The sequence below is a fragment of the Stegostoma tigrinum genome, chromosome 19, assembly GCF_030684315.1.
Source record: "Stegostoma tigrinum isolate sSteTig4 chromosome 19, sSteTig4.hap1, whole genome shotgun sequence".
Taxonomy (NCBI): Eukaryota; Metazoa; Chordata; class Chondrichthyes; order Orectolobiformes; family Stegostomatidae; genus Stegostoma; species Stegostoma tigrinum.
In genome coordinates, this window is record NC_081372.1 from 49,421,438 (window position 1) to 49,436,194 (window position 14,757).

At 40.9% G+C, this 14,757-nt stretch overlaps 1 protein-coding gene across 4 annotated transcripts in view; it reads left to right on the top strand.

Annotated features, from left to right (window-relative positions):
- Window positions 1-1,984: 1,984 nt before the first annotated feature.
- The window catches only part of LOC125461485 (bactericidal permeability-increasing protein), a 53,429-nt gene continuing 40,656 nt past the window's right edge, over window positions 1,985-14,757 (top strand). The window contains exons 1-3 of one of the 4 annotated variants that reach the window (XM_048550321.2): window positions 1,985-2,087; window positions 2,593-2,736; window positions 6,510-6,618. In XM_048550321.2, the coding sequence (XP_048406278.1) occupies window positions 2,613-2,736; window positions 6,510-6,618 (233 nt within the window). In that variant the 5' untranslated portion in view covers window positions 1,985-2,087; window positions 2,593-2,612. Of the gene's footprint in view, window positions 2,088-2,592; window positions 2,737-3,014; window positions 3,067-6,509; window positions 6,619-11,404; window positions 11,490-14,757 lie in introns of those variants that run through there. The other 3 variants (XM_048550322.2, XM_059652636.1, XM_059652635.1) reach the window with 3 other exon arrangements.

Sequence of the window (14,757 nt, forward strand, 5' to 3'; positions counted from 1 at the left end):
CTCTCATTGGAGAGAAGAAGGCTAAGTACCTCAGCCTTTCCTCATAAGACCAGGCAACATCCTGGTAAATCTCCTCAGCACCTTTTCCAATGCTTCCACATCCTTCCACATATTTGCAACAAGACCAATTCTATTTTGCAAATACCTGAATCGAAAAACTCCCCTTCCTGTTTTGAGTGCACCCACTGGGTTAACTTGGGCAGAATTTTTTTTTGTAGAATGCATAGCCTAATATCTTGACTGTTGTGTGGAAAGCTAATCAAGTGGTGTTAACAACAAAAGCAATCTTTGTAATATCAGACAGCAGCAATAAGTTTTCATAAATGCTAGCACGTAAATGCTACTTGTTATGCATAAGGTATAAAAAGAAACCAGTATAAGGGTAATTTGAAGTCCTACATATCACTGGAATCAAAACTAAACAGATTGCACAGATTAGTAATTGGGTTACTAATTTAGACCATGATCTTTTCTGTTCTTGCCCTGTAGTGTGTAAATTATTTTTTCAATTTGATTCACCTTTGCCATTATATTGTTTCAATGGATGTCTGTGCCATAAACAATTCCTGTTCAAAACATGCCTGCAGCATAAATCACTTTAAACAGAAATGGTTTGGTGACGTACTTACCAATGTCACTAAATTTATCATACATCTCTGATCATACACCGAAAGTGAGAAGATTGTCCTTGTGCAGGATTTCAGTTTTGCTGTGCCTTCACTCTATCAAATGGGAAGAGATATTTGCTGAGTTCAAACTTCTCTAATTATAGTTTTTTTCGCCACAAACCAGTATTCACTGAACACAGTGGCTCCTTGAAGGCATATCAAGTTGATCTAGTGTACATGAATGTGTGACTCAAAATAACATGTTCAATTTTCACATGCAAACTAAATGTCTCACAGTGAAGTGAGGCCTCAAATTCAACCTGGATATTCGACAAAGATACCGGGATAGACGACATTAACAAATGTGACTATGTCAACAAAAGGCACACCATTCTAAATGACATTCAGCATGACCAGACAACTTTATTGGACAGCCAGTTAAAAAAGCATTTGTACATACACTAATGGAAGATGACAAAGTTCTCAATGCCTTTTTAGCTTATCTGCTGGAACTTGCCTCAAGACTTGTCTGGGATGCCGTTACTTAACATCTCTTACCAAAACGGGCCTGACTTCAAGAAAGTAACGGGGGCTCGAGTGTCTGAAGAAATGGTGTAGGCAAGAGTTGCATTGGTGCAGCTCATGGTAGCTCAGTGGATACCACCTGGAGGAAACAGACAGACATGGGGAGAATGTGCAAACCCCACAGTCACCGGTGACTGGAATCAATCCCAGGCCCCTGTGCTGTGAAGCAGTAGTGCTAACCACAGAGCCACTGCCTTTTGTAGTCACTATGCTATCACAAATGCCTTAATTGGGGTAGCACAGTGGTTAGCACTGCTGCCTCACAGCGCTAGGGACCTGGGTTCAATTCCACCCTTGGGTGTCTGTCTGTGTCCACACTTTTTGCACTTTCTCCCTGTGTCTGTGTGGGTTTCCTCCCACAGTCCAAAGATGTGCACGATAGATGGATTGGCCATGCTAAATCATAGAGTCATAGAATCTCTACCGCGTGGAAACAGGCCCTTCAGCCCAACAAGTCCACACAAACACTTGGAGCATCCACCCAGACCTAGTCCCCTAAAACATAGTGTCCAGGGACCTGTAGATTAGGTGGGTTATAGGGATTCTACGAAATACCTTAATTCATAACTAATTTGTTTGTATTTGTTGCTCACAATTGCTGCAGTGGGGCCCTGCCTAAAATCTCGGCTGTTATTGCCCAAGAAAACTGGATAGCCCAGTAAGGTTTAGCATGAAAGGGATCAAGATCAGAAAGTGAACAAAGCTCTTGTTTTGAAGATGTGAGCTAAGTATAACATAGTTGACACTTAACCCGATGATGACATTCTGTTACTAGCCAGACACCACTTCCTGTTTCTGTAAAAATGAAATTAAAAATACATTGAAAACATACATTTCTCTCACATCCCCAATTGGTTGCACTTGAACCATGCAGATACTTTCACTGTACAGAAGGTAAGCTGATTATGGCTTTTTTAAGCACAAGTCCTTAGTTTTATGCCTGTAATATATTTGTTTCAAATGCTAGTTTATGAAAGTAAGCACCAGAACTGTTTGTATGGTTTTTTTATACATTATATAGGACCTGACAAGCTTAATGCCTTTGATTTATGCTGTGTGATGCAAAATTTAATGTTGGAAAGCACATTTGGCCTAAAGTTAACTTTTTATTAGCTTATTTTGAAAGTCACATTATCTCGGTAAAATAATTGGAATCAACAACAACAAATCCTATAAATTACAGATATATAATTATGCAAGAAACAATGCCATTTAACAATCACTGTAGATGATTGTTGAGACCACCAGCATTAGGTATTAAGAAGCCGAATTTATTTTGACCGTGTCATCCCTAAGGCTGGTCATCATTATTGATATATATGTGTAAACTGTGGAAAAAACTAGAATAACATTTCACCTGATAACAGGAAACCTTGTTATTTAATGTCATATTTTGCAGCAATACCCTGACTAAACTAAATGTTCATCAGTAAAATGAACCTGTCAGCCTGTATTACTCTTGTCCTGATTGGAACCGCAATTGGAAAGTCTGGACTTAATCCAGGAATTCAAAGTAAAATCACACAGAAGGCTTTAGAATATGGTATGTACGCTTTGAATTATGTTGTTAAAAATTCTCAATGTATCCTTTCACTTTCAGTCAAAGCAGATCTCTGAAATTATAACCTGACAAGGTATTGTGACTTAGTTGTTACAAGTCTGTCTTAAAATAAAAATGCAATTGATGCAAAGTTTCAACAAGATCAAAGGAAGTAAGGAAGTGGATAAGTTACAAAGGGAGGATAAACTGATGGGGCTGAACTGAGTTAAGTATTGACAACAAGTTTGTTGTGTCATTTTCAAACTCTGGCCAAGGGCGTGGGCAATCTTTTTATGCTCCTATGCAGTGGATCTGGCTCAGAAATTTGGACAGGTACTTTACAATGAGTTTGATAAGTTCTGGGTGCAATGGATTGCTCATGTGAGTTTCTACAATAGAATTGTAGAATGATTGCAGCACAGAAAGACACCATTCAGTTCCTCATATCTAAGTCAGGTCTCCATGAGGGCAGTTCACCTAATCCTACTCCCACACATTTATCCCATGGCCCTGCAAAATGCTCCTCTTCAGATAATAATCCAATTTTTTTTTTGAAGGCCTCATTTGAGTCTGCTTCCACCACACAGTCATGCAGTACATTCTTGACATTAACAGTCACTGTGCTAAAAGTGTTTCCTCCTTGTCATTGTAATTTGTTTGATATCACTTTAAATCAACGTTCTCTGGTTCTGGACCCTTCCATAAAGTTTTTATCCATATACCACGTCTAAGCTGCTCATGATTTTGAACACATCTAATCTTCCAAGTTCTGTAGGGAACAGACCAGCTTCTCCAATCTATCCAGTTAACTGAAGCTCATCTCAGAAAAAATCTTGTAATTGTTTATGCACATTCTCTGATGCGTTCTCATTTTTTTTTTATTATTTAACCATGGGCTATGGGCATTTCTGACTTAGCCATCATTGAATGCTTGGCCCTAATTATCTTGGAGAAGTGAGCCACCTTCTTGAATGGTGCAATCCTGTAAGTACCATTAGGAAGATAGGCTCCAGGACATTGACTCAGTGACAAAGAAAGAACCACAATATAGTTCCAAGTTAGGATGGTGTGTGGTTCAGTGAGGAATGTGGAAGTTGGTGGCCTTTCCATGTTACTTCTGTGCTTGGTAGAAGTTGTGGATCTGGCTGTCTAAGAATCCTTGATGAGTGTTCCAGTGCATTTTGTAGGTGGTAGACATTAACGCCACTATGCATCAGTGGTAGAGGGAATGAATGTTGAACATGTTAAATGGGGTTCAGAGATGATAATGCAACTGAATGTCACATGGGGATGGTTGGATTCTCTCTTCGTTGAGGATAGTAATTATCTGACATGTGTGGTGCAAATGTTATTGCCTCTCATCAAGCCAAGTCTGAATGTTGTCCGGGTCTTCCCAGACATAGACTGCTTCAGTATCTGAGGTGTTAAGAATGCTGTTGAACATTGTTCAATCAGCAGCAAACATCCCCACCTCTGACCAAAAGATTGAAGCAAGGTTGTAGATGAAGTAGTTCAAAATGGATAGGTGTAGGTCACAACTCTGCAAAGATGTCCTTGAAGTAAAATGCTAATCTCCAACAACCAGAGCCACCTTCATTCCTGAATTGTAGTTCCCAGAATTGTGTACAATACCCCAGTCAAGGTCAAACCAGTGCTTTGGACAAAACCAAGGCTAGCTCTGGACACTATTTATAAACATTTTTAATTCTGTTGGAGGGTTGTAACATCCCATTATAAACCAGGGAATTTTATGGACATTCAGACATGTGCTTTTGACCTTTGCTTGCATGCTATTGATCCAGCATGCATCCTGAACACTTGCCTTCCTCAAGTGAGGAAAACTGGCCTGCCAATGGGGAATTTGTCTGCTTGCCAGCAAGCTGTGTCTTCAACACTGTCCAATGCAGATACAAATTAAGCCATCACAGATTGCATGAGACAATCTCTCACCGTTCACGTAACATGTTTCTTTTTTTTTATTTTTCATGCCAAATTGCACAATTCCATATTTTGCTACATGATATTCTATTTGCTAGATCTTTGCAAACTCATTTAACCAAATTTATAACCCTCTGTCCTCCTCACAACAAAATTAGCTATCTATTTTTGCATCAAGAACAAATTTAGCTACCATCCCTTTGATTCCTTCATCCAAGTCATTCATATAAGTTTAAGAAATTGAGTCCACTGAACACTCTGGTATGCCAGCTCCTGGAAAAACAGGAAACCTTGGACCCCAACTTCCTCATTGCCACGTTAACTCTGCAAGTGTGGTTATTGTATGTTGCTGTCTCATTTATAGTTTAATCATAACAGGTGTTGATAACCTCGTTATTATTTTCATCACAAAATCTGTGCCCCTTTGGAAGTTACGCTATTGTAATTGCTCAGTCTGAAATACTATCCTTTTCACAAACTAATTTTACTTTAATTCTGTAAAAAATAAACAGTTCCCACATTTGTTAGAACTTTCATATGAAAGGAAAATTGTTCAATAAAAAAACTTTACCTAATTTGTCATTTGTTTTCTGTAAGAAAAACTGTATTAGTGATTACTAATATGGACAAGATCAAACCGCTCAAAATATATTAAGAAGACAGTCTAGACCCCAATTTTTTTTATTTAAAAGGCACTGTATCCCAAATGCAATTCGATTGGTCAACCTAACAGGCTTAAAGCAAAGCATACTTTATTCTTACACCCCAGTTAATATGCAGACAAAATAAGAATTTTTTAAAAATTGCTTAACTATAACTCTTTAAAAATACTTAACAAGATAACATATATGTCAACTACCACTGATTAGATACTCCTATACAGTAACATCCCATAAACATATACTTGGTCAAAGCAAATTCAGTAAAATAGATTGTGTCACATTAAATCCTCCTAGTCCAGAACGAAAGAATGTTAAGAGAAAACTCAGAGAGAACTCAAATGTTTTTTGTTGCAGCAAGGAGAGGTGTATAGCAGCTTCCAAAACCAAATAGCTGCTGAAAGCTAAACTAAAATCCTAATTCTGTGGGAGCTTGACCCCACCCCTTCAGGCTGGTTCTATTGGTCCAAATTTAAAACAAAACCCCAAAGCCTCACAAGCTGTTACTTTATTGGCTTGGAACAGGCTGCTCTCACTTCTGGGTCAACTTTAAAAAAAACAGGACAAAATACATCTCTTGAAGTCATATTGTTACTATATGTCAATTATGGAGAAAATGATTGATGCTTTTAACAGAGTAGAATGATTCATATATCAGTAAGTGGTGAAAATGAAGTTCAATGCATTTTAAAATGCAACCTGACATTACCTCCTGAATATATTCAGAGAAAATAAATGTTATTCTTAATATGTATATACATATTCCTGTTGTGAAACTATATCACCATTCTGTCACTGTCACAGTGTCAAAATACTGGATATCCTCCCTATGTGTTCTGTGGATGTACCCACACCACATCTACTGCTGTGGATCTGAAAAGCAGTTCATCACTAACTTCTCAAGAGTAATCCGAAATTGATAATAAATACTGACTTAGCCAGTGATGCTCACAGCCATGAATTAACTTTAAAATTGTGCAGACTGATAACGTCTGGTAAACTTTCTGATCTCTAGAAATATCATTGAATCTGTCTTCTGGCTGTTCTTAAAGATATGCTTTCTGTGCTCAATCTCATCTTATTGAACAGCTTTCTGATGTGGGTCAAAGAGTTTATTTGAATTTAATTTAAAATGTTCAACATGTTTCATTTATTGTGTTCCTGCTTCAAAATGTCTAGCCAAGCAAATTGCCATCACTGTTGCTGAGGAAAAGATTAAAGAGTTTCAACTGCCAGATTTAAGTGGGTCAATAGACCTACTGGGGTGGATAGACTATCGTATCACAGGGTATGTATGACAAGACGTAAACATAGCCTTTTTTGTAACAAACTCTCTTACTGTATTACAGACTGCTGAGCTTGAATTCCCTTTTAAAGTTGCAAGGTGACGATGGTGTCAGAAAATTTACAACTTATTTTCTCTCTGGATGAATTGCAGCATTCCAGACCAATCCCATTTTCCAGCACTTCGTGCATAGTCTTGGTCCTGCAGGTTAAATGTGCTCTAAAGTATTCCATCCAGAACTGAATTAATTGTATTGGTTATAGTTTCATTAGCACACATCAAAAAATACAAAAAAAGACCGAGGGCAGAACCTTAAACGATTCTGAGCAACATGGGCTATGGTGAGATTTGTGCCAGAATCAGCTGCAATGTCTAGTGAGGCCCACCTCCGATGTCAGGACTAGCTCACGCCATATGTATGCATCTGCCAAGTGATGTAGCAAGTCACCAATTAAAGGCCATTATAAGCATATTAAACACTTTGTTATTAGCCCAAATCACCTTATTAATGATCAGCTTCCTATCTTACCAAACACACCAATTAAACTGGATGGTGAGAAAATATGACATGTAAACTAGATCAGGTACCTGGCAACTTCAGCTCAGGCCTGGCTTGGAAGGAGCTCCATGATGCTGACAACCAAACAGCATCTTAGGACACAATCCAAGACGTTCCTTCATGGATATTGGCATCCAGCATTTCACAACTCGTCTCAACCACCATGGCGGAGGTTACCTCTGACACATTCTGAGTGGAGATTTCCAAGGCACACATGCCTTCTTGCACCTCCCTGCCTTCCTGAGAGGAGGAGGAATTTCTTTAGCCGGAGGGTGGTGAATCTGTGGAACTCGTTGCCACGGAAGGCTGTGGAGGCCAAGTCATTGAGTGTATTTAAGGCAGAGGTAGATTGGTTCTTGGTTAGTAAGGGGATGAAGGGTTTTTGGGGAGAAAGCAGAAGAATGGGTTTGGGAAACATATCAGCCATGATTAAATGGTGGAGCTGACTCACTGGGCCAAATGGCCCAATTCTGTATCTAAATGTTATTGTCTTATGGTTTTCTCCATGGTGATGTTGGAGATTTGGCAGTACTTACAGGACACAAAAGATAGAAGGCATCACAGCCAATGAGTAGATACTGTGACATAGATGCAATGAATAAGACTGACAGTTGAGTTAATGTGAGAGTTTCAATGGAATGAACAGTAGCAATATTCATTTAGTGGGACATCCCCACAGGAACAGCCTTGTTCTTCTCCTGTAAGTGCTAAGATTCCCTCCTCATGGAGGGTGAGGAACCTAATGCCAGACACACCACCATCTGTCCTCACTTTCTGTGTCCTGTTTATGGGTTGTTTTCTCCTGGAATGAGAGAACAGGAGGGTGGGTGAGATAAAATTGGATGGCACGGCTGTTAGTGCTGGTGCAGATGGATGAAAGTTGGTGAGGTGTCCTGAGTCAGTGAATAGATAAGAGAAGAGGGCATGCAGTGTGGCAGAGGCTTGGATAGATGACTGAGTGGTGAAGTTGTTGCATGTAACAGTGGGGGGGGTGGTAGACCATGAGCTTTGATGAAAGTTGGATGCAGTAGCGGAAATGGAGTGAACATGGGTGAGCATAGAGAAGAGTGTGGCAGTTAACCTGGGGGAGTAGAGAAGTTCTTTGAATTCTTATGACATCGTTGGCCATTCCTCTGCACTACTGAAATGGTACTGGCCCAGACAGTGATTTCAGACCAGGTTACCAAGGTCTGCTCCTTTGCCAGTTTTCTAGGAAAAGGACTCCTCTCCATTGCACCACACCCTTAACCAAGACCTCGAAGTACTTGTCGGAGAAACATGTTTTTGTCTTCCCCTTCTCTGACATCTAGAAACATACTTCACCAAGCAGAGCATCTTCAGAGCCCATGTTCACCTTTTAAAGAGGGTGCAGATGCAAAGGTTGCCCTTTTTTTTTGCCAGCTATCCACTGAGCGGTGAGTTGTTCTGAGAACATTGTGTGGTGAGATGTGGCCAGAATCAGACTTGGGACGATGTTATAGCCTGGGAAGGTACTTAATGATGTGTGTTTGATAAAACACAGCGAGAAATCCCATAGAACATTACAGCACAGTACAGGCCCTTCGGCCCTCGATGTTGTGCCAACCTGTCTTACCAATCTGAAGCCCATCTAACCTACACGATTCCATGTACATCCATATGCTTGTCCAATGACGACTTACAGTTACTTAAAATGATGTACTTACAGTTGGCGAATTTACTACCGTTGCAGGCAAAGCATTCCATTCCCTTACTACTCTGAGTAAAGAAACTACCTCTGACATCAGTCCTAAATCTTTCACCTCTCACTATAAAGCTATGCCCCCTCGTGCTTGCCGTCACCATCCTCGGAAAAAGGTTTCCCCTGTTCACCCTATCTAACCCTCTGATTATTTTATATGTCTCAATTAAGTCATCTCTCAACCTTCTTCTCTCTAACGAAAACAGCCTCAAGTCCCTCAGCCTTTCCTCGAAGACCTTCCCTCCATACCAGGCAACATCCTAGTAAATCTCCTCTGCACCCTTTCCAAAGCTTCCACATCCTTCTTATAATACGGTGACCAGAACTGTACGCAATGCTCCAAGTGCGGCCGCACCAAAGTTTTGTACAGCTACAGCATACCCTCATGGTTCCGGAACTCGATCCCTCTATTAATAAAAGCTAAAACACTGTATGCCTTCTTAACAGCCCTGTCAACCTGGGTGGCAACTTTCAAGGATCTGTCTACATGGACACCGAGATCTCTCTGCTCATCTACACTACCAAGAATCTTACCATTTGCCCAGTACTTTGCATTCTCGTTACTCCTACCAAAGTGCATCACCTCACTTGTTCGCATTCAACTCCATTTGCCACCTTTCAGCCCAGCTCTGCAGCTTACCTATGTCTCTCTGTAACCTACAACATCCTTCGTCATTATCCACAACTCCACCGACCTTAGTGTCGTCTGCAAATTTACTAACCCATCCTTCTACGCCCTCATCCAGGTCATTTATAAAAATGACAAACAGCAGTGGACCCAACACCGACCCTTGCGGTACACCACTAGTAACTGGACTCCAGGATGAACATTTCCTATCAACCACCACCCTCTGTCTTCTTTCAACAAGTCAATTTCTGATCCAAACTGCTATATCTCCCACAATCCCATTCCTCCACACTTTGGACAATAGCCTACTGTGGGGAACCTTATTGAACGCCTTGCTGAAATCCATATACACCACATCAACTGGTTTATTCTCATCTACCTGTTTGGTCACCTTCTCAAAGAACTCAATAAGGTTTGTGAGGCACGACCTACCCTTCACAAAACCGTGCTGACTATCCCTAATCAAATTATTCTTTTCTAGATGATGATAAATCCTATCTCTTATAACCTTTTCCAACACTTTACCAACAACTGAAGTAAGGCTCACTGGTCTATAATTACCAGGGTTGTCTCTACTCCCCTTCTGGAACAGGGGAACCACATTTGCTATCCTCCAGTCATCTAGCACTATTCCTGTAGACCATGACGAGTTAAAGGTCAATGCCAAAGGCTCGGCAATCTCCTCCCTGGCTTCCCAGAGGATCCTAGGATAAATCCTACCCAGCCCAGCAGACTTATCTATGTTCACACTCTGTAGGATTTCTAATACCTCTTCCTTGTGAACCTCAATCCCACCTAGTCTCGTAGCCTGTATCTCAGTATTCTCCTCGACAACATTGTCATTTTCTAGAGTGAATACTGTTGAAAAATATTCATTTAGTGCTTCCCTATCTTCTCTGACTCCACACACAACTTCCCACTACTATCCTTGATTGGCCCTAATCTTACTCTCGTCATTCTTTTATTTCTTAAATACCTATAGAAAGCCTTAGGGTTTACCCTGATCCTATCCGCCAACAACTTCTCATGTCTCCTCCTGGCTCTTCTGAGCTCTCTCTTTAGGTCTTTCCTGGCTTCCTTGTAACCCTGAAGGGCCCTAACTGAGCCTTCACATCTCATCCTAACATAAGCCGCCTTCTTCCTCTTGACCAGAGATTCCACTTCCTTCGTAAACCACAGCTCCTGCGCTGTACAGCTTCCTCCCTGCCTGACAGGAACATACGTATCTAGGACACACAGGAGCTTTTCCTTGAATAAGCTCCACATTTCTAATGTGCCCATCCCCTGCAGTTTCCTTCCCCTTCCTATGCTCCCTAAATCTTGCCGAATCTCATCGTAATTGCCTTTCCCCCAGCTATAACTCTTGCCCAGTGGTCTACACCTATCCCTTTCCATCACTAAAGTAAACATAACAGAATTGTGATCGCTATCACTAAAGTGCTCACCTACTTCCAAATCTAACACCTGGCCGGGCTCATTACCCAGTACCAAATCTAATGCGGCTTTGCCCCTTGTTGGCCTGTCTACATACTGTGTCAGGAAGCCCTCCTGCACACACTGGACATAAACTGACCCATCTATAGTACTCGAACTATAGTGTTCCCAGTCAATATTTGGAAAGTTGAAGTCCCCCTTGACAACTACACTGTCTCTCTCACTCCTATCGAGAATCATCTTTGCTATCCTTTCCTCTACATATCTGAAACTATTTGGAGGCCTATAGAAAACTCCCAACGGGGTGACCTCTCCTTTCCTGTTTCTAACCTTCACCCATACTACCTCAGTTGATGAGTCCCCAAACATCCTTTCTGCAACTGTACTATTGTCCTTGACCAACAATGCCACACCTCCTCCTCTTTTACGATTTTCTCTGTTCTTACAGAAACATCTAAATCCGGAACCTGCAACAACCCTTCCTGTCCTTCCCCAATCCTGTCTCCGAAATGGCCACAACATCGAAGTCCCAGGTAACAACCCATGCTGCAAGTTCACCCACCTTATTCCGGATGCTCCTGGTGTTGAAGCAGACACATTTCAAACCAACTTCTTGCTTGCCGGTGCCATCTTGCATCCCTGAAACTTTATTTCAGATCTCCCTACTCTCAACCTTCTCTATACTTGAACTACAATTTTGGTTCCCATCCCCCTGCTGAATTAGTTTAAACCACCCGAATAGCCTTAGCGAATTTCCCCTCCTGGATATCGGTACCCCTCTGGTTCAAGTGAAGACCATCCTGCTTGTAGAGGTCCCACCTACCCCAGAAAGAGCCCCAATTATCCAAGAATCCAAAACCCTCCCTCCTGCACCATCCCTGTAGCCACGTGTTCAACTCCTCTCTCTCCCTATTCCTCGCCTCTCTAGCACGTGGCACGGGCAACAAACCAGAGATAACAACTCTGTTCGTCCTAGCTCTAAGCTTCCATCCAAGCTCCCTGAATTTCTGCCTTAAATCCCCATCTCTCTTCCTACCTATGTCGTTGGTGCCTATGTGGACCACGACTTGGGGCTGCTCCCCCTCCCCCTTAAGGATCCCAAAAATACGATCAGAGACATCACGCACCCTGGCACCTAGGAGGCAACACACCAACCACGAGTCTCTCTCGTCCCCACAGAACCTCCTATCTGTCCCCCTAACAATGGAGTCCCCGATGACTACTGCTCTGCTCCTCTTCCCCCTTCCTTTCTGACCAGCAGGGACAGACTCTGTGCCAGAGACCTGTGCCCAAGACTTGCTGCATGCAGGCATGAATAAATTCATTGTCTGCAAAATTGTGAATGGGGTTGAACACACTAATCATCTTTTAATGGACTTTGTGGTGGGAATCCCTCAAAAAACCTGACGCAATTCAGACTTAGCCAAAAAAAATGTAAGATTCAGCCCTGAGAAATAAATATTCTACCATTGTGTTGGGAAATTATGTCTGTCCGCATCTTTTCTTTCTTAGAATCATTGTGACTATATATACCTTGGTTGTAGCATCAGTCTTTCTTACTTTTGGAAAATGCCTGAATTCTTCTATACTCTGTTTTCTAAATGTTTATTGTCTCAACAACTATGTTGCATAAAATCTTTCTTATGAGAATGTTGTTTGCTGATGACAACTTCTGTGGAGGGGTCCATTCATTGTATCTGTTCAGTAATGTGTAACAGCTTTTGAAAACAGGATGCAGCATGTAATATCTCAATGACCAATTCCTTCTTCAAAGCATGATCATACTTTGAGGCATTTGCTATGGTTTTATCCAATTGGTTGGTTTCAAGATGGACTGGTCAAGGACAGGCAAGGTCAAGTATGGATTTCAGGTTTAAGCTTCTTTATAGCACTCTATATTACATGTTAAGTTGATTATATAGGTAGTTCTCCTATAATGCAATAATTGTATTTTCGTGTGACCTCACACTATAGAAAATCACGTTATAGGGAAACTCGCTATAGAAAATCCCTATACCCATACAGCAGAAAGTTCATGTTATACAAACAGCATCCACTATTCATCAATCATATTACAGCCAATTTGCCTTAATGAGACCTACATTATACCAGAACTGCCTCTATTACAATAAAGGCATTCAGAGATATACCAGGTTCTCATCTTACTGTTACATCATATAAAAAGTTGCTGCATAAACTCCATTGCCTAATGCTAATCAGTCTACTCCAAATACTTCCCTGACTCTGTTTCAAACATCTATATCACTAAACATCAGGCTTCTGCTTAACTTTCTATGTGTTTCTCTCTGCTTAATTTAGCCCATCCATACTGTGCTATGTATGCCCAGTGAGTAGCAGCTCTGGAATATCATTGCAAGGTCCATCCAGGGTCCTAAAGCCCTTACGCAGTATAGACATTATTCAAAATAATTCTCTGGACAGCTTCCTTGTGCAGGCTTCAATAGTTAATTATAGTACCCACCGTTCTTCAGTATAAGTCATGGTACTTGTAAGTGTGTAGACAACATCAGGAACATAGGGGGATTAGAAACAGATTATGTACCTGCACCTAAAGACTGGTACAACATCTACGCCACCAAACTAATGTTTGTAGAAATGTAAGTACTCACTCCTCTCAGATGTGAAGCAAACAGTTGCAGAGCCATCTTGTGAGCTTACACAAGGAAGTGTCTGGCTCCTGTTGTGCCAAAAGCCATCTTTTGCAATCAAGGAACCTGCCTTCGAACATCTTCCCTCTCACCTGCAGTAATACTGTGTTAGATATGAACCACAGACAAACGATAAGTAATGAGATGGGGAAATCCCTGTGGAGAAACGATCATTATGAATATAACCTAATTGAAAAGTTTATTCAAAGGCCACTTCCATGCTGCAGAAATTGACTTCAGATAATTACTATGTGGTGTACTGTAGGATAGCACAAGGTGGTACAAAGGTTAGCACTGCTATCTCAGCGCCAGGGACCTAGGTTCAAGTCCAGCCTTTGGCAACCGTCTGTATGGAATTACCATGCTCTCTGTGTCTGTTTGTGTTTTCTGCAGGTGCTGTGGTTTCCTCCCACAGTCTAACAATGTGCAGGTTAGGTGAATTGGGCATGCTCTATTACCCTGTAGTGTTCGAGGAGGTACAGGCTAAGTGGGTTAACTATGGTAAACATGGGGTTACAAGAATAGGGTGGGATGCTCTTCAGAAGGTCGGTGCAGACTCAATGGACCAAACTGCATCTATCTGCACTGTAGGGATTCTATGGAAAAAAAATGGACATTTCAACGGTGTGTGCAAGGATTTAGTTCGACTGAATTCCCAGATGAAATTAAAAGGCTACAAATTGGATAGATCCTATTACAGGTTGATAATTTACTTCAATAAAATGTCACTCATGCAATTATGCACCCAACTGATCTTTCCAAATTAAGAATTATTTTTCATGATTTAAACACTTGCATTATACTTTTTTCATTATCTCCTCGTTTCTGAATCTTGGTGCAAACTGAGTAGGCTAATTTTATTTTCTAACACTAATAACATTTTATAATCAAATTTTAAAAAAGAGGTGACATGTCTATCATTACAAATAGACTGATGGCTCTTATATTTAGATCTTCACCGTAGTTCAGCAGCAACAGATAAAACAGAATTCTTACAAGCTAAGAGAATTGCAAATATGATTTCACTAAATGCCAAAAACCCGCACCAACTACACTCTGCAGATTACCTTTGTGGCTGCTATTTTAGAAATAAAAGTCGTAAACATCATTTCGAAAATTTTGAAAATTCCTG